The 27,304-nt window shown below is 37.1% G+C and overlaps 1 protein-coding gene across 1 annotated transcript in view; it reads left to right on the top strand.

The window, feature by feature from the left end:
* LOC100244238 (probable DNA primase large subunit) overlaps positions 1-26,775 on the top strand; it is a 40,941-nt gene extending 14,166 nt beyond the window's left edge. Inside the window, exons 15-19 of the mRNA XM_010651936.3 lie at positions 9,490-9,564; positions 17,329-17,414; positions 26,221-26,314; positions 26,391-26,562; positions 26,668-26,775. Coding sequence (XP_010650238.1) covers positions 9,490-9,564; positions 17,329-17,414; positions 26,221-26,314; positions 26,391-26,516 — 381 coding nt within the window. The 3' untranslated portion in view covers positions 26,517-26,562; positions 26,668-26,775. The remainder of the gene's footprint in view (positions 1-9,489; positions 9,565-17,328; positions 17,415-26,220; positions 26,315-26,390; positions 26,563-26,667) is intronic.
* Positions 26,776-27,304: the final 529 nt, after the last annotated feature.

Here is a 27,304-nt window from a genome sequence, read left to right as displayed (position 1 = left end):
CAATTTTGATAGCTAATGAGGCCATAGATTCTGGACTTAAAGCTAACTTGAGAGGCTTGCTATGCAAATTGGATATAGAAAAGGCGTATGATCATGTAAATTGGAACTATGTTATAGCGGTGATGGATAAAATGGGTTTCAGCTCCAAGTGGTTAGGTTGGATTAGATGGTGTATTTCTACGGTCCGTTTCTCTGTTTTGGTCAATGACTCTCCTTTTGGTTTCTTCGGCAGCTCTAGAAGGTTGAGACAAAGAGATCCTTTGTCTTCTTATTTATTTATTTTGGTGATGGAGATCCTTTCCTATTTGATTTCAAGGGCAAATGATGGTGGTTTTATTGAGAGTTTTCGAGTTAAAGAGAGGAATAATGCGGGTGTTGAGGTATCCCATTTGTTCTTTTGCAGATGATATTCTCATTTTTTGTGATGCAAGCAAGGAAAACTTGGAGTACTTGAGTTGGGTTTTTATGTGGTTCGAGGCATGCTTGAGTCTTAAGATTAATTTGGAGAAAAGTGAATTGATTCCCATTGGGGAGGTTCCAAATTTGGAGGAGTTTGCTGAGGTTTTAGGTTGTAAGGTGGGTTCTCTTCCATCCACTTACTTAGGCCTCCCCTTGGGTGCTCCTTACAAGTCTAGTAGGGCATGGGAAGGTGTGGAGGAACGGTTCCCAAAAAAGCTTGCTTTGTGGAAGAGACAATATTTGTCAAAAGGTGGAAGGTAAACGTTGATTAAGAGTTACTTTATTTAGTTTGCCCATTTACTTTATGTCCCTATTTGTTATCCCAAAAGAGTGGCGACCAGATTGGAAAAAATGCATAGAGATTTCCTGTGGGAAGGAGGAGAGTTGGAGAAAAAACCTCATTTGGTTAATTGGTCGATTGTGTGTTTAGAGAAGCAAAATGGGGGTTTGGGTTTTAGAAGCCTTTCTCTCTTCAATAAGGCACTTTTGGGTAAATGGTCTTGGACGTTTGTGAAAGAAAGGAACCCTCTTTGGAAGCAGGTAATCGTTGGTAAGTATGGGATTCAGGAGGCGGAGTGGTGCACAAAGGAGGTGAGAGGGAGGTATGGTGTAGGAGTATGGAAGACAATTAGAAATGGTTGGGAGGTCTTCAAAGATAAAACAAGGCTTCAGGTTGGTTTAGGGAATCAAGCAAAATTCTGGAAAGATAGATGGTGTGGTGATTTGTTATTGACGGATGAGTTCCCGGGTCTTTATGCTATAGCTTCCTTCAAGGATGCTTGGGTGGTAGATATTTGGGATGGGGGTAGTTGGGGACCGAGGTTTATTAGACAATTCAATGATTGAGAGTTAGAAGGGGTAGATTTCTTATTCGGGAGGTTGCATAATTACTTCATCGTTTCGGGTGCTTTTGATGCTAGGTTTGGTTGGAGACTAAGGATGGTGATTTTTCAATTCGGTCCTTTTACTCCTCTCTAGCAAGTAGGAGGGTGGAGCATTTTGTGCACAGTACAGTGTAGAACTCTTAGACCCCCTGTTACAACTAGTTTTTTTGCTTAGGAGGGAACTTGGGCTAAGATTTTGACACAGGATCTACTCATAAGGAGGGGATGGAGGATGCCAAACAGGTGCTACATGTGCAATGCTGAAGAGGAAATAGGAGATCATTTACTTTTTCATTGTCTGAAAGCAAGTACATTGTGGCAGCTGGTTTGTGCTCTTTTTCATATTTAGTGAGTGATGCATTCTTCTACGAGGGGGGTGCTTCCAAGTTGGAATGGTGTCCTAGTTGGCAAAAAAGGGAAAAAGGCTTGGAAAGTTGCTCCTCTATGCATTTTTTGGTCCATTCGAAGGGAGCGAAATAGGAGAGCTTTTGAGGATAAGGAATGCTTAGATCAAACTTTTAAAAGTTTTTTTTTTTTGTATTTATTTTGGGATTGGGTTTACATGGGGGATAGCATTACTTCTTTGATAGATTTTGTGAATTGGTTAGGTTTCCCCGTAGGGTGCGGTTGTGTTATCACCCTTATTGGTTTTTTGTATATGCATACATTGTGTATACCTTTTCATTAATACAATACTCGTTTTAGTTATAAAAAAAAAATCATCCATGATGGCTACTTTTTTAGAGGGTATAAACTGTGCATTCTTTGTATTTCTATTCAAGATTTCTTGATTTAGGAGTTGTATAGCAAAGGTCTAGCTGGTCACTTTGGTAGAGGATAAATTTTATTGTCTTCCTTGAAAAGAGATATTTGTAAAATTGTGTTGCAATGTTGAACTTGTCGGCTAGCTAAGGTAAAGAAGAGAAACATTAGGTTGTACACATCTTTAACCATACAACACACACTTTGGAGGGACCTTAGTATGAATTATATCCTTAGGTTGTTAAAAACACCTCTAGGACATGATTTTATTTTTGCTGTGGTTGATAAGTTTTTTAACACATTTTATCTGTTATAGCAAAATAACTGATGCCTTCACATTTGGCCAAATTATTCGACAAGTAAATAGTTGGGCTTCATTGGTTACCGACTAGCATAATGTTTGATAGAGATATCAAATTTGTTAGTTATTTTTGGAAGACCTTTAGAGAAATTTTGGCACCAATCTGAATTCTCCTTAGCTTTTCATCCTTAAATTGATGATCAAATTGATGTTGTTAACCATGTCTAGGAGACTTGCTTAAGAGTTTTTGTTGGAGAGAAATAAGGTCATTGGGATATGATATTGCCAACAACAAAGTTTGCCTATAACAATTATGTTAATTATTCTACAAGAAAATCACAATTTGAGATTTGTGACCATTCTTCTCATGATGGTCAAATAGAGGTTGTTAATTGTAGTCTAAGGGATGTGGTTAGGAGTCTTGTTAGAGAGAAATGAGGTCATTGGGATTCAATATGGCCAAAAGCTGAGTTTGCCTATAATCGTTCTACAAAAAAATTGCCATATGAGATTGTTTATGGTCATTTGGTTAACCTATTGATCTCATGCTTTTATAGTCCAAATCAAGACCTTCTAAATTTGACGAATTTTTCCTTGAACTCATTCATGATCTTCATGCTAATATATGATATAAAATTGTATTAAATAATGAAAGTTATGAACTTTATGTTGATGTGCATCATAGAAATCAAGAATTTAATGAAGAGGATTATTTCATGGTCTCTATTTGTCTTAAGAGATACTCCAAACATTCCTTCAAGAAGTTGTTTCCTCAAGAAAATGGATCTTTTTGTATCATTCACGAACTTAGGCCCATTGAATATTTACTTGCCTTACCAAATGACATGGACATTAGTCTAATTTTCAATGTGAAGAATATATTTCTTTCTCGAGGTGCTTGTAAGGCCCTTAATCAAATATTGTCTTTATTCGTCCCACTATAACTTTAAAAATTCCCGTTATTTGCTCCATGTGTGGGACCAATAATGTCTTTATTGGTCCCACACATGGAGCAAATAGAGGACGTGCTAGATGATGAAGTTAATGAATCTTCTTATGTTATTTATCACCATTATCTTGCCAAATGGTAGGGTAGACTAGTCTCTAATGTGACTTGGATTATAGATGAAGAGTTTTGAAGACTTAATTTCAATCTTCTCAAGTAGTACTTGTTATCGGGAAGGAAGAAAAAATAGTATGCATTGTAATTAAACCTTCATGACTCCAAAGAATAACATACAACCCTAATTTATACTGGGACACTTCAATAGAATCCTCAAAATCTAGGAAACCAGAATTTAAACTAAAACAAAAAAAGGATAACTACCAAATAGATAGCTATCTTTATTTTCAAACTTAGATAAGACTTCTAATTTGATAAGCATAACATTTAAACAACAAAGATTAATTCAAATAACTTATCTAAAACTAAATGAATTCAAATGATATTTGACCCTAACTTCCAATGGTCCCCCTCAAGTTGGGTTGTACAGGTTTCAATGCCTAACTTGGTAATTTGCTGTTCGAACGGTCTTCTTGTGAGAGCTTTTGTAAGCAAATCAACAACTTGCTCACTTGTGGGCACATAGATCATGCAGACGGTCCCATCTTCAATATTTTCTTTCATAAAATGACAATCAACCTCCACATGTTTAGTTTGGTTGTGATGAACTGGATTGTGAGATATGTTTATGGTAGCTTTATTATCATAGTACATCTTTATTGGCATAATTCTTGTTACACCTAACTCTTCTAGTAAACGTTTCAACCACAAGAGTTCACATATGCCATGAGCAATGGCCCAAAGTTCCGCCTTAGCACTACTTCTTGCGACTATAGTTTGTTTTTTGCTCCTCCAAGTTACTAAGTTCCCCCAAACAAATTTACAATAGCCGGAAGTAGACCTCCTATCTTCCACAGAACCTGCCTAGTCTGCATTTGTATAACCTTTTATGGTCCGAGTTTGACCCTTCTTAAAAAATAACCCTTTTCTCGGAGACCCTTTAAGGTATTTTAAGATTCTGTATACAACTTCCAAATGCTCGAATGGAGCATGCATGTACTGACTTATCATGCTTACGGAAAAAGTAATATCAGGTCTTGTATGGGAAAGATTGATTAATTTTCCCACCAATCATTGATATCTTCTAGTATCAATGGGAGTACTTTTTTCTGATTCCCTAATTTTTTTCAATGGATCCATTGGAGTATCGATTGGCTTGCAACCAAGCATCCCAGTCTCTTTTAATAAGTCTAAGATGTACTTTCTTTGAGAGACTGAAATGTCACTCCTGTTTCTTGCTACTTCCATTCCTAAGAAATACCTCAAAGATCCAAGATCTTTAACTTCAAACTCAATAGCTAGCCTATTTTTCAATTCTACCATTTCAGCATAATAATTTCCTGTCAGTATAATATCATCCACATATACAATTAAACTAGTAATTTTACCATCTTTTTGGTGGAAAAACAAGGTGTGATAAGCTTGAGCTTGCTTATATCCTTGTTGTAAAATGGCCTTCGTGATTCAAATCATGCTTGAGGCGACTGTTTTAGTTTGTAAAGAGATTTTTTTAGTTTATAGACTTTTCCTTCTTTCCGCTCCTTATCAAAACCAGGTGGTAAGTCCATGTAGACTTCTTCTTCCAAGTCTCCATTGGGAAATGCATTCTTTATGTCTAGTTGTTGAAGCTGCCAATCTAGATTTGCTGCTATGGATAGTAGAACTCTTACGATATTGAGTTTGGCAACCGGGGCGAATGTTTTTTGGTATTCAATTCCGTAAGTTAGTGTGAATCCCTTAGCTACCAATCTCGCCTTGTACCTGTCTATGGATCCATCTGATTTGTATTTTATAGCAAACACCCATTTGCATCCAATTGCTGTTTTCCCTTCTGGATTGTTAACAATATCCCATGTATGGTTCTTCTCAAGAGCAACCATTTCTTCTAAGACTCCTTTCTTCCATTCTAACTTGTTCAAGGCCTCATAAATATTCTTTGGAGTCTCTGTTTTTGCAAGTCTTGATATAAAAGCTTGAAATGAAGGTGAGAGATGATTGTAACAAACATAATTGGAGATAGGATACTGTGTACAGGACCTAGTCCCTTTTCTTACCGCAATTGGAAGATTAAGATGATTTACCTCAGGAAGAACTCTAGGATCCGACTCTTGACAGGGCTGAAAAACCATGGTGGACCCTACTTCTCTTGGTCGGATCTGCCGGGAATAAACACGAAGCTCCTGTTGATGCTGTTGAGCTCCCCCTGGCCTAATATTACAGTATGTTGTGGGCACTACTACAGGCTCAGTTGCTGTTGTGGACTGAAGCTAAGAAGGTTCGGCTGCTGCTGTGGGCTGAAGCTGAGAAGGTTCGGTTGCTACTGTGGACTGAAATTGAGAAGGTTCAGATGCTGCTGGTTGGTTTGGAGCTATTGTTGATAGGTTTTTGAGTGAGATTGTTGTTGCTGGTTGGTTTGGAGAAATTGTTGGCAGGTTTTTGAGTGAGATTGGCTGAGTGATTGAGGTGTTTAAAGGTGGCTGTTCCAAGGTATTGGTCTGGGCAGTAGGAGTTTTGTTTGACTCTGGTTTGGGTTTAGAAACTGGAAAAGGTGTTGGTGTTATGATTTGAAACAAGTCCCAAAAATTCTCATTTCTCCCATTCTTCCCCTGAAGTGAAATTTTGGGAAAGTAAGGTTGATTTTTGAAGAAGGTGACATCCAGAGTGACATAATATTTTCTTTTTTCGGGAGAATAGCAACAGCATCCCTTTTGTGTGGTTAAACATCCTACAAACACACATGACATAGCTTTTTGGTCAAGCTTGTTTTGATTGGTGTCTTGAATATGCACAATGGACTTACAACCAAAAACATTTAAGGGAAGGGAGCCTATGGTTCGGATTTGTGGGTATAAGTGGGTGAACATATCTAATGATGTTTTGAAACTCAAAACACGGGTTGGCATGCAATTAATAAGGTAGCAAGCAGTAAGGATCGAGTCCCCCCACAAATATTTTGGTACATTAGTAGTAAACATGAGAGATCAGGTCACTTCTAATAAATGTCTATTTTTCCTCTCAACAATTTCATTTTGTTGAGGGGTACCTATACACGAGCTTTGGTGAATGATTCCTTGTTCCAACAAATATGCCCCAAGTAAAGTGTTAAAGTATTCAGTACCATTATCAGTACGTAAGATTTTTATTCTTGTATTATACTGATTTTGGACCATGAGATGAGAATTTTTGAAGGTTTGTTCAGCCTCACTTTTTTCTTTTAGAAGATAAACCCATGTTATTCTTGTATGATCATCAATAAATGTGATGAACCATTTTTCTCCTGTTAAGCTTTGTATTCGTGAAGGACCCCATATGTCACTATGGATCATGGTGAATGGTGTGGAAGGAAGTTTTAGATGGATATGAAGAACATTGGTGCTTGGCAAGTTGACAAATTTCACATTGAAAAACATCGTTATATCTGAAAGGAGAAGGAAACAAATGTTTCAAGTACTGAAAATTAGGGTGGCCTAACTTGAAATGCCACAACATTATTTCATTTTTTCTAAACAAAGAAGAAGATACACAACTTGCAGTAGATGCTTGTTTATTCTCAAAGTTGTCATCCTCTTCCCCGAAGTCACTTCCTGAAATTCACAATGAGATGGTAGGAATTGGACTGAACAATCAAGATCTTTGGTGAGTTTGCTAATGGATAGTAGGTTGCAGGCCAATTTAGGAACATGTAAAACATGATAAAGGGTTATATGAGGGTTTAGAACAATTGTACCAGTCCTTGCATGTGTTGCAAGGGAACCATCTACAATTTTCACCTTAATATGCCTTGAATCAGGATTATGAGCAGAGAAGGAACCTGCATACCCCGTCATATGATCTAAAGCTCCAGAATCTATGATCCAAGGGTCCAGTTTTTCAGTGGTATTGCTTAAAGCAGTCCAAAAAGTACCTTTTTGGGCCAAGAAAGATGTGTTAAGTCCTAATGGAGGCGAGACAGTAGCAACTGATGGCGTTAACAACTTGTAAAGCTGTTCAAGTTGGTCTTTATTTAGTGAGACATTTAACAAATTCTCACCAGTCTTGTTTCCAGGTTCTTATGCAGTCTGGAATCCTCTCGGGTTCTGAGAAGTACTCCTGTTTCCTTTGTTGTCCTTCCAATTTTGTGGCTTCCCGTACAACTTCCAGCAATTTTCACGATTATGGTTAGATCTTTGGCAATGTTCACACCAGAGATTACCACTTCTTCGTGTATTATGAGTATCTCCATGGGCATCTCCAAGAGCTCCATCAACTCCACAAGCAGCTAGGGCAGAATTATCACTAGATGGGACTGAAACAGTGGTCTTTGTTGGACCAAGCATCCCTCTTTTACGTGTCTCTTCTAGTCATACTGCAGCAAACACTTCTTCAATTTCAGGTAGAGGTTTGATGGCTAGAATTCAACTATGAACAGCATCAAGGTCTTGGTTGAGTCCAGCCAAAAAATTGTTAATATGCTCCTTGTTAATTCTTTCCTTAAACCTTTCGCAATCTTCTGTACACGTCCATTGAAAGTCATCTGCTAGGTCTAGTTCTTGCCACAGCTTTGAAAGAGAGGTAAAATAGGTGCTCATGTCTGTATCTCCTTGGTTTAAGTTTTGTGCCATATTTATTAACTCAAAAAAGTGGGCAGAATTCTCTAAGTCTTAATAAGAGATTCAACGAGTCCCAAATTTTTTTTGCGGTTGGATCACGTTGATAGTTGTTTTTGATATCATCATTCATGGAGTCCACAAGCCATGACATGACAATATTGTTGTTTGCAAACCAGGTTGTGTATGAAGGTTCTGTCTTTATTGGTTCTAAGATCGTGCCATCGAGGTAGCCCTGTTTTCCCTGTCCTTGGATCGCCATCAGAATCACTCGACCATTGGAGAAAATTCTTCCCATTCAGTTTCTTTGTTGTAATCTGTAATGGGGTATTTTCTGGAGTGACTACAATGGGAGCAATTGTAGAGGGCATCTGAGAGGTATCCGTAGATTCCTCCGTGACACTGCCTCTGTTTGCTCCAGCCATGGCTGTTTTAACCATTGTTTTTCCTTAACTAAGAATCAGCTCTGATACCATGTTATCGGGAAGGAAGAAAAACTAGTATGCACCGTAATTAAATCTTCATTACTCCAAAGAATAACATATAACCCTAATTTATACCAGGACACTTAAATAGAATCCTCAAAATCTAGGAAACCAGAATTTAAACTAAAAAAAATAGGATAACTACCAAATAGATAGCTATCTTTATTTTCAAACTTAGATAAGACGCCTAATCTGATAAGCATAAAATTTAAACAACAAAGATTAATTCAAATAACTTATCTAAAACTAAAGGAATTCAAATGATATTTGACTCTAACTTCCAACAGTACCATACCAGTAATTTATTGGAGGCTAAGTCCTTTTTTGTTGGGGAGAATTGATAGGATCAAGATTATTCATTTCAAGTTTATTCTTGATGTGGACATAGAGGATGGGAAGGATTCCTATTTGCCTCAAATTTTAGAATTCCTATTGCTTTAAAATTGGGATTTCTATTCTTGTTAAAGTTGACCTTGTAATTTAGTTTTAATGCTTTTCATTTAGTTTAGTACTTCAACTAGGATTAAAATTGTATTTCCTTTAGGATTGGTATCTTCTTACTTATAAATATGGCTGATTATAACAATGTAGATCATTATCAATTTCTTTTAAGTATTCAGAATATTTTTCTTCTCTCTTTCTCTCTATCCTTATTCTCTTGTAATTTCTCATCTAAATTCTTCTTCTCTTCTCATCTAATTGCTTTCTTAGCCCAATTTCTCTTCTATATATAAAAAAAGTGCTTTCATTGTCCTATATCACAAAGTCAAAGTCAGTGAGTGATCTCTAAGGTCAAGGGATAAGTAGCACACCGTAGACATTCTATCTATCATGCTATCTCTATATCTATCTATGCATATTTATATTTTATGGTTATAATGTTATATTAGAATGTTTGTGATTATGTGCTCTTTAATTTAATGCTTATTGCTTGCTCTTTTTGTCATAGGTTGGTTCTGAAAGGTTTGACAAAGAATATGCTTACAGCATACGCCATAACTACGGAAAAGAAGGAAAGAGAACAGTAAGACATCACCTTAACACCATTAAAGAGCATTTAGATGTAGTATTGATTTCATACAGGAGATCAAGAATCGGTTATTTCACTGCATGTCATAAGTTGTGGGCCATTAAGAGGTTTGGGCCCTTTCTTTTCCAATTTTATACGACTAAAAAGACCAAAATTAGAATAATTGCTTACTACTTTGCTCAAATCCATATTTTATTAACCATGCTCGTTTATTTAAAAATTTGGAACTTGGAAGCAAGTCTTTATGCTCTCAAAATTGCTCTAAAAGGTTTCATATTCCACTATGAAAGAAAAGATTGAAATATTTCACCAAAGAATGTCATTCTGCACTTATAGATCTACAATTCAACTCTTGGCTCAAAGTATTGTAATTATCCATAACAATGCTACTACAATTATATTAAGTATGAATTCCAGTGCGGGAGCTTTACAATTAAAAGGAAGATAAAAAAGAACTTACCATCATTCATGTATTCTTATATAACAAAGATTTGCTTGTATAGACGTATTTCTGCATGAAGAGAGAGATAATAGGAATAATAACCAAGCACATAACCATAGTATAATGTTTAAAGTCTTCCCCTTCTATGATCATCTGAAGTTTTTTAGTTATTTACATGCTCTGAAGAAAACTGGGTCCCATGTAGTAATGGTGTTCTATTGTATTGATGTTGATTTGAGTTATGTGCCTACTTTGGATTCCATATTGATTTCTATAACAGGAGTAATGCCTATAGAACTTTCTTCCCTTTATTGAAAGCTCATGGTTGGCATATTGTGGAATATTGAGGTCTACATTCACCTTATGGTTCAAAATTGTAGTTAAAATTTTAAACAGGATAGGTTTAGTGGGAACCCTATAAACCCTTTAAAGTCTTTAATGCATACACTTTTTTATTTTTTGATTACTTTTTAACTTTGTGAAAAAATAAGGGAAATAAATAGGCTCTTGCTCTGATTAGCAAGGACTTCTCCTAAAACTAGAGATATAGATAACTCTAAAGAATAATCCAAAACAACAAAATAAAAGAGTCCTAATCCAAGCCGACCTTATTTATTTTGAATGCCTAACGGATAAAGTACTAACTAATAGATAAGATAAAAACTCATAATTATCTAACTAACAGATAAGATAAAAAAAACTCATAATTATCTACACTCCCCCTCAAGCTGGGCAAAAAATATTCAACATGCCTAGCTTGCTAACCATATACTCGAAGTTGCTTCTAGACATACCTTTTGTTAAAACATCCGCAACTTGCTCTTTTGTAGGCATGTAAGAAATGTCTAAGACTCTACTCTCAATCTTTTTCTTAATAAAATGTCGATCAACTTCAACATGTTTGGTTCTATCGTGGTGAACCGAATTTCATGAAATTTCTTAAGTTGCCTTGTTGTCACTAAAAAACTGCATTTGCTGGTGTACTCCTATTTTCAGCTCTTTCAACATTCGTTTAATCTAGAAACCTTCACAAATTTTGTGAGCAATTGCACGAAACTCGGCTTCAGCACTACTTCTAGCCACCACACTTTGCTTTTTACGTCCCACGTTACTAAATTTCCCCAAACATAGGAACAGTACCCAATAGTTGAACGTCGATCACTTTCTGACCTTGCCTAATCAGCATCTATGTAAATTTTGACTCATTTCTTCATTTTTTCTAAAAAACAGCCTCTTACCGGGAGTAGTTTTGAGATATCTCAGGATCTCGTACACCTCCTCCATATGATCTTTAGTAGGAAAATGCATATGTTGACTAACACGACTGACTGCAAAGGCAATGTCTAGGCGAGTATGAGACAAATAAATTAGCTTACCAACTAGGTGTTGGTACCTCCCCTTGTCGATTGACATTTTCTCATCTAAATTTCCTTCCCTCTAGTTAACTTCCATAGGTGTATCAATCGGTTTGCAGCCTAGCATCCTGGTTTCTTCAAGAAGATCTATTGTGTATTTTCGTTGACACACAACAATTCCCTGTGTGGTTCTCGCCACTTCCATTCCTAAGAAATACCTCAAGAGGTCAAGGTCTTTAACTTCAAACTCAATTGCCAAAACTCTCTTCAACTTCTCCATTCCGTCTATGTTATCCCCTGTAAGTATAATATCATCTACATACACGATTAGTATAACAATTTTTCCATCAACCAAATGTTTGTAGAACATAGTGTGATCAACATATCCTTGACTATATCCGTGTCATCTTAGCACTTGGGAGAACCTTCCGAACCAAGCCCTTGGGTACTGCTTTAGACCATAAAGAGATTTGTTTAACTTACACACCTTTTTGTTACCTTGGTCATCAAAGAATCCGGGTGGAAGTTCCATATAAACTTCCTCAACAAGCTCTCTGTTCAAGAAGGCATTCTTGATATCAAGTTGATACAATGGCCAATCAGAGTTAGCTGCCAAAGAAAGAAGGATCCTTGTTGAATTTAGTTTTGCTACCGGAGCAAACGTTTCAGAATAATCAATTCCGAAAGTTTGGGTGAATCCCTTCGCTACAAGCCTGGCCTTGTATCTTTCAACCATCCGGGTTATATTTCACTGTAAATACCCATTTGCAGCCCACTGGATGTTTACCACCTGGTAAATCAACAATTTTCCATGTATTATTTTTCTGCAAGGCTTTCATTTCCTCCATAACAGCTTCCCTCCATTTTGGGTTTTTCAAGGCTTCATGTATATTCCTAGGCATTGTTTCTTCAGAGGAAATATGGGTAACAAATGCTTGAAATGAGGTTGACAGCCTGTGGTGTGAGACAAAGTTTGAGATTGGATGTTGGGTACACGATCTTACTCCCTTTCGAAGCGCTACTGGCTTGTTTAAGTTGTCACCTGTTTCCTCACAAGTTTCACCTTGAACATCAAGTGGACTGTTGCTGTCAGATTCTAGTTCTATCTCTGGTTCAGACTTTTGGCAAGTTCACTTTGAACATCAAGTGGACTGTTGTTGTCAGATTTTGGTTCAATCTCCAGTTCAGACTTTTGGTCAACTCATGATGTGTTGAGCTCTATTTGTTGAGAAGGCTGTCACCGAGAATAGACACGGAGCTGTTGTTTTGGTGGTTCTGCAGGTGGTGAATTAGTATCTTCCCCTGTAACAGAATTTTCGAGCATTGATGGCACTCTAGATTCAGTTATAATGGGTGATTCAGATAGTAATGGTGGCAGTTGCTCAGTTGGTGGGCTATTTGGCAATTGAGGTGATGATATTTCCTGAAAGCAATCTTCACTCATATCCTCCCCTTGAAGAGTGGTGATGGGAAAGTACGGTTTTTTTTTTCAAAAAATTGGAGATCCATAGTGATAAAAAGCTTACCCAAAATGGGATCAAAGCATTTGTACCCATGTTTAGTGGATGACTAACCCAGGAAAACACATTTAATGGCACGAGGCTCAAGCTTAGACCTACTGGGAGTTGTGTAGTGAACAAATGAGGTACAACCAAAGATTTTTAAGGGTAAGTTCTGATGAAGCCAAGAGTTAGGGTAGGATTGAAGCAGTGTGTCTAAGGGTGTTTTCATGTTGAGTACCCTAGAGGGCATTTGGTTGATTAAGAAGGCTGCAGTTAAGATAGCTTTGCCCTAAAAACGTTTTGGCATGTGGGTAGTAAACATGAGGGATCGAGCTACTTCTAAGAGGTGGCGGTTTTTTCTTTTGGCAATGCCATTTCATTGGGAGGTGCCTACACATGAGCTTTGGTGTATGATTCCATGGTCTTTTAGGTAAGGTCCAAGGATGGAATTAAAATACTCTGTTCCATTATCTGTTCTGAGGATCTGAATGTCGGTTTGAAATTGATTTTGGATCATAGAATGAAACTCTTTAAAAGTTTGGGTTGTTTATGATTTTTCTTTTAATAGGTAGATCTAGCAAATTCGTGTGTGATCATCTATAAAAGATATGACCGCTTAGTATTGGTTAAGTTTGGAACTCGTGAGGGACCCCAAATGTCGCTATGTATCAAGGAAAAAGGTCGTGAGGCTTTATACGATCATGGTGGGTAGGTATTTTTATGGCTTTTTGCAATTTGGCATATTTCACATTGAAAATCAGAAACATTTTTATTACCAAATAGGGCTGGAAAAAAAGATTTTAAGTACAAGAAATTGGGGTGGCCTAACCTAAAGTGCCATGACATTATTTCATCATTACTAGAAAAAGAACCTAACTCACTACTTGCAGCATTAGCTTGTCCATTCTCCATGGCTGAATCCTCATAATAATAGAGTCCGTCACATTCCCAATCTTTCCCAATCGTTCTCCCTGAAGATAGATCTTGAAACTCACAACAAGAAGGGAAGAACTTAGCAGTGCAATTCAAGTCCTTGGTTAGCTTTCTTACTGACAACAAATTGCATGATAAATTTAGTACATAAAACACAGAATTCAGTTCTAATGAATCTGAAAAAGAAACAGTGCCCTTTCCTGCCACTGAGGATAGTGTACCATCTGCTATCTTAATTTTCTGACCATCATTACATGGTATATAGGATGAAAACACTTTAGTGGTTCCTGTCATATGATTTGATGCTCCAGAATCAACAATCCACACCATTCCTTTTGTACGTGCAGCATTAAGAGCAGTAAGAAAGGTACCTTTCTGAGCTACTGAACATGATCCTATATTAGAATCCCCATTCATTCTGGTTAATGAGGATTGATTGAGAAGTTTGTACAACTGCTCAATTTGTTCCTTGTTAAGACGGATGGTAGCACTTTCGGATCCTTCTGATTTGTTGAAGTTAATATTCGGATCACTAGTTGAGGTTTGGGCTTGGAATCCTCTACCTTCTGGTTGTCTCCTTGGTGTCCAGTTTGCTGGCTTTCTGTGAATTTTCCAGCAAGTGTCACAAGTATGCCTGGTACGGTTGCAATGGTCGCACCACAGGCATTTTCATTGCTCTCCATTGCTTTTGTCCGCTGGTACACTGCGTGAGACAAGGGCAGAGCCATCAACCAGCCCTTGATTGTTGTTTTTATCTCCAAGCATGACTCGTTTTCGATCCTCCTCTCTTCTTACCTCAGCAAAGGCATCGTTGATTGATGGAAATGGCGATCTGCTTAGTATCCGTCCACGGACTTCATCAAGTTCCCTATTAAGGCCTGCAAGGAACTCAAAGACACCCTCCTTCTCGATCATCCGCTTCTGTTTCAGGCAGCAATCTTCACATCCCAAATCAGATTCATAAAATAAATCTAATTCCTGCCAAATATTTTGTAATTCAGTGTTATATTGAGTAACACTCATCGTTCCCTGCTTCATTTCTTTTATTCTTGTTTTTAAATCAAAAAACTGTGCTGCATTGTCCATATCCGAGTATTTTTTTTCTTGTCGAGTCCCAGATTGCCTTTGTGGATGAGAGAAACATGAAAATCTGACCAATCTTTGGTTCCATTGAATTTATCAGCCATGCCATTACAATTGAGTTATCTGCTACCCATGACGAATAAGTCAGATCTGTTTTGTTTGGTGCACTCGTTTCTCCGGTGAGGAAGCCCAACTTTCCTCTGCCACAAATCACCAATTTGACGGACTGGGACCATTGAAGATAATTTTTCCCATTTAATTTGTGTGTGGTAATCTACAGGGAGGCGTTATCGTTGACCTGGAACGTTGCTGTTGTTTGCATTTTCGCCTGAATCTGGCTGTCTCTTCATGCATCAGTTCTGCCACTGCTACCTGTCATTGCCGTCTTTACCATTGCCGGGATTCATAAGATTTTCTGCTCTGATACCATAAAGTCTTTAATGCATAGACCTTTTTTTTTTTTATTTATTCTTTTTTAACTTTGTGAAAAAACAAGGGAAATAAATAGGCTCTTGCTCTAACTGATTAGCAAGGACTTCTCCTAAAAACTAGGGATATAGATAACTCTAAAGAATAATCCAAAACAACAAAATAAAAGAGTTCTAATTCAAGCCGACCTTATTTATTTTGAATGCCAAACGGATAAAGTACTAACTAAAACTAACAGAAAAGATAAAAAAAAACTCATAATTATCTACACTTCTCACTAGCCTGAAGTTGATGCAGGTATATGGTTCTTTTCATCCCTAGCATACCTGATCTAAAATAAACCACACCTACTCCATTGGGGTAGAGGACAGGGCTGGCTAAGACAGGATAGTGGACCAAGAAAGAGTGGGTGCAGGCTATTGAAGATTGAAAGAACGATCCGATATTAGAAATGAATCTCGGTCAATGAAAAGCAGTCATGAATTTCATTCTGTATTATGCAAATTATGATTTTTGAAAACCCCTCCCATTGATTGAGCCAGCAGTAAGCAAGGTAGTAGTTCTTTAGGCAACCTACCAAAACTATATGGTTTTAAATGTTCTTGGCACAAAGTTGATGTAGATTTGCCTAGTTCTAATTGTGCTTCTGTTGTAAAGGTTTGACAAAACTAACTCATCTAACCTGTTATGACCTCTATAATAAATGATAAATGTGTCATTTAAACTTAAATAAAGTTGTAACATACTTAAAGGGTTTCTTTTCAATGAAGAAACCTCAAAAATACTTAGCTTTCCTCATCATTATTCTATGGCATACATGTCATGAGTGGATCATATTAGGTGTATTTGTTTAAGCTTGTTTTTTATCAAGTGGTTACATTTTTGTTCAGAATTTTGACCTGTTTGTTAACAGCACAATATGGTTTGTGCCTTAGCTTTGAATGCTCTCTCTTTCTCTGGATAAAGACATGAAAAAGCATGATTTGTTGCTACCACTGCTTGCTTTCTCCATAAATAGAAATAAAGTTGCTAAAAGGTTACTGAGGAAAGAACATTTTATTGAACTTTTGATCAGACTGCTCGTTGTTTTTTAGTGTTATTCTATTTCTTTCCTTCCAAATAGTCTAAAAAATGTACAGAGGAGTAGCTCTCCATACTTTTTTCTGTTTCCTTCCTACAAAGGAGTCATGCCAACTTAAAAGAGTTTCTTTGATCGTGGATGGGTGCAGACGACTACTAAGCACCTCTACTATTCCAAGAGAGAATTCTCAACTTCATTGTCAATGATAACCAGTTCTTGTCATGTCCTCCCCTCTTCTCCCATGTAATCAGAACCAACCTCACAGAAAAGAGGAAAGGAAACCATGCCACTTAGAGGTTTCAAAATTTTAAAAAGGGAAAAAATTGGGAATTAGAAGTTTTCGTCATCTGTGCACAAGGAATGATCCACCGATGACGAGGCTTGCCAACAAGATTACAGCCAATAATTGAAAAAACATCCTTCAAACCTCTTTGCAGTGAAGCTAGCACATCGGATTTGTGAGCCCCCTTAGCTGCCTGACTTTGAAGACACCCCCTTTGATGAAAACACAACTTAGGGAAGCTCCTATTCTCTTGACCCCCCAAAGAGATCTCCTTTGAGCCCTATGGATCTAAAGATCCCTTTAATAATGCTAAGGCCTGGCCCAATCTGTTCCCAAACCAAACAAGCATGAGTCCTCATCTGATTTAGGGCGGTCGAAAACACTTGAGCCGAGGATCTTTCCTAACTCCTATCTACACTTGAAATGGCTTAGATGAGGTAAGAATTGTATGATGCTATAATCCATATTGCAATTTTGACAACAATGATTGAAACATATATGCAATTTTATGTCTTTTATTGATGTTATTTGTACACATATTGATGTTTTGCTCACCTTTTTACTTAAAAGTGCTTAAAAATAAGATATGACTTCCTATATGTGCATGTAAACCAACAACATTCAAAACATTTTTGTTTTTTCCTTTGCAGGATTACACACCTTATTCTTGTCAAAAAATTATTTCATCAACTCCTGGTGTAGGCGATCATCACGGTTGCCCTTATCGACATTTTAGGTAAGATTTATAAATCATACCTTTCTATTTAACTCTTTGACATTATTATGGGAAACTTCACAAACTTGCTTGAGACAAGGTTTTATTATATTGTTTGTTTCAATTTTTGTTTTCGTTTTTGTTTTTTATTTTTTTAAAACTTGCCTTCTCTAACATATAATTCATCTTAATCCAACAAATCCTTATCACTTAATGGTCTCAAATACTCAAATTTGTTTCATCAATCAGCTCAATGTAGAGCTAATTTTTTACTCTGTTACAATTGTTCAGGTGCTAGCCATTCAACCCCAGCTATTAGTATATGGAAACTTGGCCAAAAAGAGCCCAAATATTGGCTATGGGATACATAATATAGTACACGAAAATTAATAACTATGAATATAAACAAATATATCTAATCTTCTACATAACACTTTAAGAAAACCAACACAAGTGTCAACAAAAAGTATTATTATTTTAAAATTGAAAGTGAAACAATGCAATGAGATAAAAAGAAAAAAGCTGTAACAAACTTTCTAACTACCAAATGTAACTTCATGAAGTTGGGGTCCATAGCTGACCACATAATCCATGTATTCATGATGACAAACTTGAAAACTAGAATGAGGCTAGGGAATGAATAAGAACTTGAATAAACTCCTTAAGCATCACTAAAGAGGTATATGGTATACCTAATCAGTGACCACATATGGCAGGTATCAACTATCATATTGTATAGCAATAATATTTTGCAATATATGTTTTGGTTTACAGTTGTAATTTATAATAACTATGGAAAAAGAAAAAAAGAAAAAAGAAGAAGAGGAAGAAGAAGAAACTCCCACTACGACATTACACTTCAACCACAAATACAAAAATGAGGGTGTAATTTCAAATATAATAATTGTAATTCATGTGCAATAAAAAATGTCTAACCACATGAGAAAAGAACAAAAAAAAGTCACATAACACAACTAGAAGGGTGAAGTCATAACTTGTTCCTAATCAAGGTCATGTGCATCATATTCCTTTCACAAGATTCCTATCTTTGACCCAACCTAGTATATATTACTTTTATTATCTTTTAATTTTTAAGGGCTTGATAATGAATACAGACAGGCAGTGCATATATATGTCTATGATCATAGTTTATTTTTGGTGTATTTAGTTGGGAACTTGTAGGAACTTGTAGGAACTTGGAATTTTTAGCATAATAATTTTTACTGGGGGCCTTTTAGAACTTTGACTTCAAAGTTATGGTTAAAAACATTTGAAAGTTCATTTTGTGATGAAAAATTTATGCAAGTGTTATATTAACTTCTAAATTAAGTCCATAAAAAATTCCATAGGTCAATGTTTACATATATATGATACTGATGAATGCCCATATTTACCTTTATTAACCCTACTAAATTATGTGAAATTGATCTTATCTTGCTCTATAGTTTTTACCTTACATTATTTATGTGGTTTCATATATTTATATATATTTTTTTCTATTTATTTACTCATGATACATGATACTGTTTACGAGTAGATAGCTTTGAGAATGCCTACTTCATATGGTTACTAAAATTCCAAAAATAGAAAGAATCCTAATGGGATGAGTTGTCAAGATCTATTCAATAATAGGAAGAAAGAAAAAAATCTTGCTAACTTAAATTATTGAGGGTCAAGTTTAGTAGAAATTGGTTATTTAAGTCTTATTTAGAATTTTATAAAGTTTTCTTTGTAAAAATTTGGTTATTTAAGTCTTATTTTGAAATTTATAAAATTTCCTTTTAAAAATTTCATTATATATATATATATATATATATATATATATATATAGATAGATATATATTTTGATAAGTAAAGAAAAATCTCATATGAAAAGAGACGCCAAAAAAGCGACTCAAGGTATACAATACATATACACCCACCGCCACAAAGGCCAAAAAAGAAGAAAAACACCCAGCTGGCCTTGCAAACAACCTTAGAGCCCAACCAATCAATAAAATTAACTATAGTTAAAGGACAATCAACTATAAGCAACTTAGCCTCTGACCAAATAGAAAGAACTAAAGAGTATTTGAGTCTCTGGATTGACAAAACATCATCCTTGAAGGCTAATCTATTTCTCGCCTTCCAAACCGTCCAAAAAATGTAGAGAGGAGCAGTTCTCCACACCTTCTTGCACTTTTTGCCCACAAAAAAACCATGCTAGCTAAGGAGAGTCTCTCTAACTAAAGAAGGCAGCACCCATGACACCCCAAACAAAGTAAAGAGTAAATCCCATAAGACCCTTGTTTTTTAACAATGTAGAAGAAGATGGTCTATGGTCTCCTCTTTCTCAAGACACATAAAACATCTATTCGCCAAGGCCCATCCTCTTTTCTGAACAAGATCCAAGGTTAAGGCTTTGCCCTGCGTAGCCTCCCACGCAAAGAAACTAATCTTGGGTTGCACCCACACATGCCAAATGCAGCTAGAAGGAAACAAAGGACAACCCGCTTCTAGAGCAAGGTAGAGAGACTTGACCGAGAACTTTCCACTCTTTGTTTCAGTCCAAAACACCATATCCTCCACATCTCCAAGCACTCTCTTCCCATGAAGCCGTTCCAAGAATCTTTTTGTCTCCTCCACCTCCCAATCATTGAAGGCTCTTGAAAAACAGGGATTCCAACCCCCCCCCCCCCCCTCCCCCCCCAACCCCCCTCAGCTAAGGGGTCCCAAATATCCGCCACCCACGCTTCCTTATCAACAGACAAAGCAAACAAGGAAGGAAATGACACACATAAAGGAGAATCCCCGCACCATCTATCCCTCCAAAATCTCACCCTCCGCCCATTACCTACAAGGAATAAAATCCTAGCGCCCACCAACTCCTAGTCCATCCTTATTTCTTTCCACAACCTCACACCATGCGCCTCTCTCACTTCCTGAGAGCACCAACCCCCTCTATCTTCCCCATACTTCCCTCTAATCACTTGATTCCACAAGGTCGCTCTCAAAATGTCAATTCCATTTACAAAGAAGAGCCTTATTGAGAATGGATAGACATTTGACCCCCAAACCCCCTGTTTTCTTACTTAAGCACACCAACTCCCATCTTTACTAGATGAGGCTTTTGCTTTAAATTACCACCACCCCAAAGGAAATCCCTTTGAATTTGTTCTAGTCTCCATCTAATTGAGCTTGGCAAGCGCAACAAGGACATAAAATATATGGGTAAATTCGACAAAGTGCTTCGGATTAGAGTCGCCCTCCCTCCCTTGGATAAGTATTGTCTCTTCCACATGGCCAACCTTCTACGGAAACGCTCTTTCACTCCATCCCATACTGTCACTGACTTAAACGGAGCACCCAAGGGAAGGCCCAAATAAGTGAACGAGAGACTACCCACTCTACAACCAAAGTTCAAAGCAAGATCATCAATATTCTCTACCCTCCCTACTGGAATGAGTTCATTCTTTTCCAAGTTTATTCTCAACCCCGACACGGCCTCAAACCATATAAGTAACCAACTAAGGTAGGTCAAATGGTCTTGAGAAGCTTGGCAGAACACCAAGGTATCATCAGTAAACAATAAATGGGAAATCTGAACCCCTTCTTCACTCCTACCCTTCACCCTACAACTTGACATAAAACCTCCATCCACAACCCTTTTAAAAAAAGAGCTAAAAACCTCCATGACAATCACAAATAAATAAGGCAAACATGGATCGCCTTGCCTCAATCCCCTTGAGCTTTGAAAGAAACCCGTAGAGGTGCCATTAACCAACACAGAGAAGCTTGCAATGGATATGCACCACTTGATCCACCTAATCCATTTCTCCTTAAAACTCATTTTCTGCATAACTGTGAGAAGAAAAGACCAGTCCACATTGTCATATGCCTTCTCTATGTCAAGTTTGCACAAAATACCATTCTCATTATTCTTCAAGACCGAATCAATGGCTTCATTGGCTATCAACACTGCATCTAGGATTTGTTTACCCTCCACAAAAGCCCCTTGAGCCTTAGAGACCACCTTTTTTAGCCTATTGGCTAAAACCTTGGCCAGCCACTTGTATAGACTTCCCAACAAACTTATAGGCCTAAAATCCCTTAAATCTTCAGTCCCCGCTTTTTTTGGGATTAAGACCAAAAAAGTTGTATTTAGACTTTTAACAAATTTACCGTGTTCATAGAATTCCCTGAAGAAACTCATCACATCATCCTTCACAAAGTCCGAAGCAAACTACTACCAGAAAGCCATAGAGAAGCCATTAGGCCCTGGAGCTTTATCCCCACTACATCCTAGCAGCGCACCAAACACCTCCTCTTCTGTGAACGACACTTCCAAAGCAAAAGCATCCATATTCTCCAAAGTCTCACACTGCAGCCCGAATAAAGGAGGACGTCAGTCCCCTGGGTTGGACAATAAAGACCTAAAAGCATTGACTATCCCTTCCTTGATTCCATTCTCCTCCGAAAGCCAAACACCATTAATCCTAATTCTGTCCACATTGTTCCTTCTTCTATAAGCATTGACTATCTTGTGAAAGAAGCCCGTATTTTTGTCATCCTCTTTCAGCCACACTTCCCTAGATTTTTGCCTCCAAGTAATCTCTTCTAGTAAAACCCATTTTTTATATTCTTCCCTCGCTTCTTTTCTAGCTTCCAACTCTTCCAAAGATAGTCTACTAGTCTTCTCCTTAGCATCCCAAAACTCCACCTGATCCAAAGTCAAATCCTTCCTGTATTCAACCTTGCCAAAAATATCTTTGTTCCACTCCTTCAATTTAGACTTCAAGACCTTTAGTTTTTCCACCAAAATAAAACTTGAAGAGCCACTAAAGTTGTCCCCCTCCCACCAAGACTTCAAAAGATCCTTAAAACCCTCCACTTTTAGCCACATATTCTCAAATCTAAAAAGGGAGGGGCCTCTTCTCAGACCTTCTCCGTCTAAAAGAATCGGGAAATGGTCAGACACAAGTCTCGGGAGGACACATTGCCTCGAACCACTAAAATGGCAATCCCACTTCTCATTAACCAAGAATCAATCTAGCCTTGAAAATGATTGATTGTTTACCCCTCCACTCCAGGTAAAAGGACCCCCAAGCAACGGCAAGTCCTTTAACTCTAAGTCTTCTATTACTTCTAAGAACCTTCTCATGTCTGAATTCAAACTCCCTCCCCTGTCGCACTCTTCAGGGCTTAAGATGGTATTAAAATCCCTAACAACACACCAAGGTCCATTCCAAAGACCCTTTATAGCCCCCAACTCACCTCAGAAACACTCCCTATCTCTCCTTAGGGTCAGGCCATAAACCCCTGTAAAAGTTTAAATGAAACCATCCTCACAATTCTTAAAATGGCAAAAAATTGAGAACACTCCCTTTTCTAAGTCGACCAATTCCAACACCCTATTATCCCAGAACACCACTATACCACCAACAACACCTCTTGAAACCACAGCTCCCCATTCTAGAAATCTCCCCACTCCTAGACTACGAACAAGACCCCTTGACATTTCCTGGATCATGGTTTCCTATAAGCAAACCAAATCCACCCTATTCTTCTTTATCAAGGCTTTGATCACCTTCCTCTTATCACAGTCAAATGAATCTTCATCTAGACCTGCAAAAACTCCCCCCTCTCTTCTCCTCCCAGATAGTTCACAGTCCATTCTAGCTTTCTTAACTCCCTTTCAAACTTTGACGACTCCAATTTTTTCCTTTTCCTAACATCCAACTTCCCCTTCTGAAGTTTCCTCTCTTTCATTCTTTTCAACAAAAACAAAATCTCCCCTTCGAACCCCTCCGTTGGCATTCCTAAGCAGCGGCTAAACTTAGCCAAGCAACTGGAATGCCAGCACGGTTCACCCACTTCGTCCCTCTCCTCCACAACCTCTTGAATAGCCCTTTTCAAAACATCCTCTATCACCTCCTCGACAACCCCATTAGCCCTTCTCGACAAACCAAAAACCTCCGCCTCCTTCCCATCCGCCAAAATCACCCTTAAAGGGCCCAAATCTGCTCCCCCAACTGCTTCTGAACAACAACCCCGTTCGGATCCCCCATCAATGATGATGATTACCCCATCCTGCCCAGGAGAAGTAGAAGAAGAAGAGAAATCTCGCTTCCCCGAAGAGAACAGAGAGCAAGGATGATAACCTGTGTACCTGGAAGCCTCCTCCATCAAAGCTTCGCCGGTAATCTCTATAAGATTTGGCGCCGGTGGAGATGACCCCATCTGGAAGCCAAAAACATCCCCACCAAAAACATCCACGTTGATAATTTGGATTGCAAAAGTTTTGTTTGAGGCAATCCTCATAGAGACTTTTTGATCCTAATGAGGACTTCACCTTGAACACAAGCATTACTATAGTATGTAGGAACCAAAGAATGTTTTACTACAATGTATTATGCTTTACTTTTGTTCCATCTCCATCCCTGTTGCCAAGAGCTGAGCCCTTCCATTTTATGATATGAATCGTGTGTTTTTGGTAATGATAAAGAATGTCTTTTTTGTATCCAATGCTTCTTGAGCTTTGTCCCCATTCAGCTTCCCATGCTGCTATATTGTTCCAACCACATACTCTCATGAACTTGCTTTCCATGATTTCAAAGCTTCAAAATGGACCTTTAAATTTTTAACTTTTGACTATGAACCAGTTGTGGTTGTATGAACATTATATATTCCCATCTGCACCCTCTATTACATTAAGCACTTCTACATGATTCTGTTATGGTTTCCCTCAAATCCACCCTTATCCTTAGAGTTTTCTCAAGTGGTAAGATAAGATGAAGACATTGGAGTTCTGACACTGATGAGAGAAGAAAAAGATCCAACACTGTAAATCATAACAGAAGAACCAAAAAATTGAATGAAAAATTACTGGATACATAGTGTTCATATTTTTAAATTGCTTATGAAATTTAATATTTTGGAAATTTCTTAGAAAATGGTTTTCTATTGGACAAAATACAGGAGAAATGAAGGAACATAGTGTTTGGTGTTCAGTGTGGAGGGTGTGTTCCTATCCTAAAGCTCCATCTGGTGGATTTTTTTTAATAGGAAAAAAATCATTTTATTAAAGAGGCAGCAAGAAAAGAGGAGGCAAAACCCAAGGATACAAGAAGTATACAAATGGCACCAATAGATGGAAAAGAAAAGAAAAAGAACAAAAGATATCACTTCACTGACAGGATCCCAAACAATCAATAAGATCAAACAAGCACAATGAACTATCTCCAAGTTATTAGACCTAAGTAAAAAGAGTGTAAATAAAACAGTCTTTAAGCCATCGTGCTCTTACCAAGTAGTTCAGAATAAACATGAAAAATGCAGTTCTTAAACTTTTATATGCTTCTGCCTAACAAAACTCCAATGCCAGCCTATAAAATATCCTTGGCTCATTAGATAAGCACTCGAGATATCGAAAAGGGATATCACAATGGATAAGAATATAATTAATTTCTGTTTCTTCACTCTTAGACAAACAACACCAGTTTGCTAAAATCCATCCTCTTAAGCTGATCCAGAGTTTGAAAACCTTTTCTCAAGAAGCCTACTCAGCAAAAAACTCACTTTCATAGCCCAAACTACCTTGGCAGGACAAGAACATCCTCCTCAGTCTCGATCCTCGGTATGAGCCACAGCAATGTATTCTCGTCATTGCTAAATGCTACCAACTCTTGTGGATAGGAATAGCTCCACAGTCCATTTTCGAATAATGCAACTGCCTCAAAAAAGGCATGATTCCGATGCCCCCCTGCCATGGGAATTATCCCAAACATCAGCTACGCAAGTTTTATTAGAAACTGCAATGGAGAACAAGGAGGAATGAGACATTCAGCAAAGAATCATCACACTACACATCATGTCAGAATTTAACTTTTTCTGCCATCACCCATAGATAAGTTAGTTCTTGCCTGAAACTCATCCTAACCTCTCCTTACAATTGGTACTCATGTAGATTATACTCCCAATTTTAGACTAAAATTCATTATTTTCTATCAATGTAATCTTCTGTCATAAATGGTTATAGTGACTTGAATAAATCAAGATTTTATTTTATTTTATGCTTTTTATTTTCATTTTGTACCATTTAAACATGAATGAGTCTGGAGAATTCCAAATGGTTTCTATTTGGATGTTGCTAAACAATTAACTATTGTAGTAAGATCGTGGTACAATGTTTGTCATGCTCTTATTTTGGAAGGTTCGATTTTTATTATTTAGATATGGTATCATTGTAGTATAATTACCAACTGTTTGTTTTACAAGTCAAAGTTCTGTACTACTGCAACTTCTCAAGTTCAACTAGAATCCCATCTTTGTACATGCTTCATTTTGTGTTAACACAGGTACCTTGTGCTAACACAGTAGTTCCATGTAGCATGGTTTTCTTTCAGTTAAGCCATCAAAAATCATCATTTCATTTCGCAAGCTTGAACCACATATGGCTACATGTTTTTTGGACTTCTGCTAACGACTTCTAACCCTGTCTACCGGAAATATATTGGTATTTACTGGCATAATCATCTGCCCAATTGCAGATGACCAACTTACTGTTGAGGATTTATTTTGTATTGAACCCAATTTTTGGAGCTATTTCAAAATTGTCCAAGTACTCTTATCATGTGAATATCCTTTCTGATTGTTACTTGTGTTCATCTTAGGATTCTCATTTTAGTCACAATGATTATGTACAGGTTTCTGGGACTTGCTGCACAACATGATAATGCTTTATTCCTCTAATGATGCAAAATGAACATTTTATATTCACAGAAATAACAAACTAATTCTGGAGTTTAAATTGAATAAAGCGTTGACTGATTTGTCATTTTTGTGACAGTGAGGAGAATTTAAGAGCTGCTCTTGGCAAGATGGGTGTGGGCAATCGTGCAATGGAGGATGTAATGGACAAAGTCCGAAATCGACATTATCAGGTTATAGAATTTACTACTAACCTTAGATACACATCGAGATGGTTTTGTTATTTACAACATGGTAACATCTGTGCAGTTGGCATGCACCTTAACGTTTGAAGCTGTTCATGGCTCCTCCTGTGATGCTGGAATTAATCATCCAAACCAATACTTCAGTGATAGCCAAAAGATCCTGCATCCAAAAGTAGATCCTGCTAGATGAATTTGCAATCCGGTCCAGTAATAGCTCTGACAAAGAAAACTGTTTGGTAAAATATGATATGCTGCCCCTCGTAGCTCGATTATACCCAGTGGGATATACCTGAAATGTTGTCTTGTTCCTGCTTTATGTTATGTCATTTCTTTGAATGCAGATGCTAAACTGCAGGAGGAGATGATAGCCAAATCTCAGCCATGAAAAGATGCATAATCGCAGCAACAACAAAATTGTATATCAATCAATCCCATTACATGTTACTGTCTTCGGTGGTGCTATATTATCAACCATAGTCACAGGAGTACACTTAATAACTGAGAATACTTAAATAATTTTAGATTAATAATTTATATTTAGATTTATTAAATAATTTTGTAAATAAGTGTTTTTCAATACTTGGAAACACTTATTTCTCTCAAAATCACTCATAAGTTTTTTATTTATTCGATAATTTAAATTAAGTTATTAAATTAGGTTTGTTTGAATGCATTTTTTGTTTTTAAAGTTTGAAACTTTTATATAAAAGTAGAACATGAGGTATTTGGTAATCCTTAATACTTATTATTTGATGAATTAAGTTAATTTTAAGTTAAATTATATTTAAGTTGGTAATTTAAAATTTATTATTTAATTTTTAGGGAGAATTATGTTTTGGGGTAGATGGACCCCCAAATTAACAAAAGGTAACTCTTTAAATTGAGCCTAAGACCCAATGAAAGTATGAAAATTGAGTTGAAGGATATCATCCTTCAGTATTTTTAAAAATGCCATTTGTTGATTTTGAGAAAAAAAAT

This window comes from Vitis vinifera, chromosome 5 (genome assembly GCF_030704535.1).
Source record: "Vitis vinifera cultivar Pinot Noir 40024 chromosome 5, ASM3070453v1".
NCBI classification, from domain to species: domain Eukaryota; kingdom Viridiplantae; phylum Streptophyta; class Magnoliopsida; order Vitales; family Vitaceae; genus Vitis; species Vitis vinifera.
Note: the sequence above shows the minus strand (reverse complement) of the source record. Positions and strands in the feature narration are given on the sequence as shown.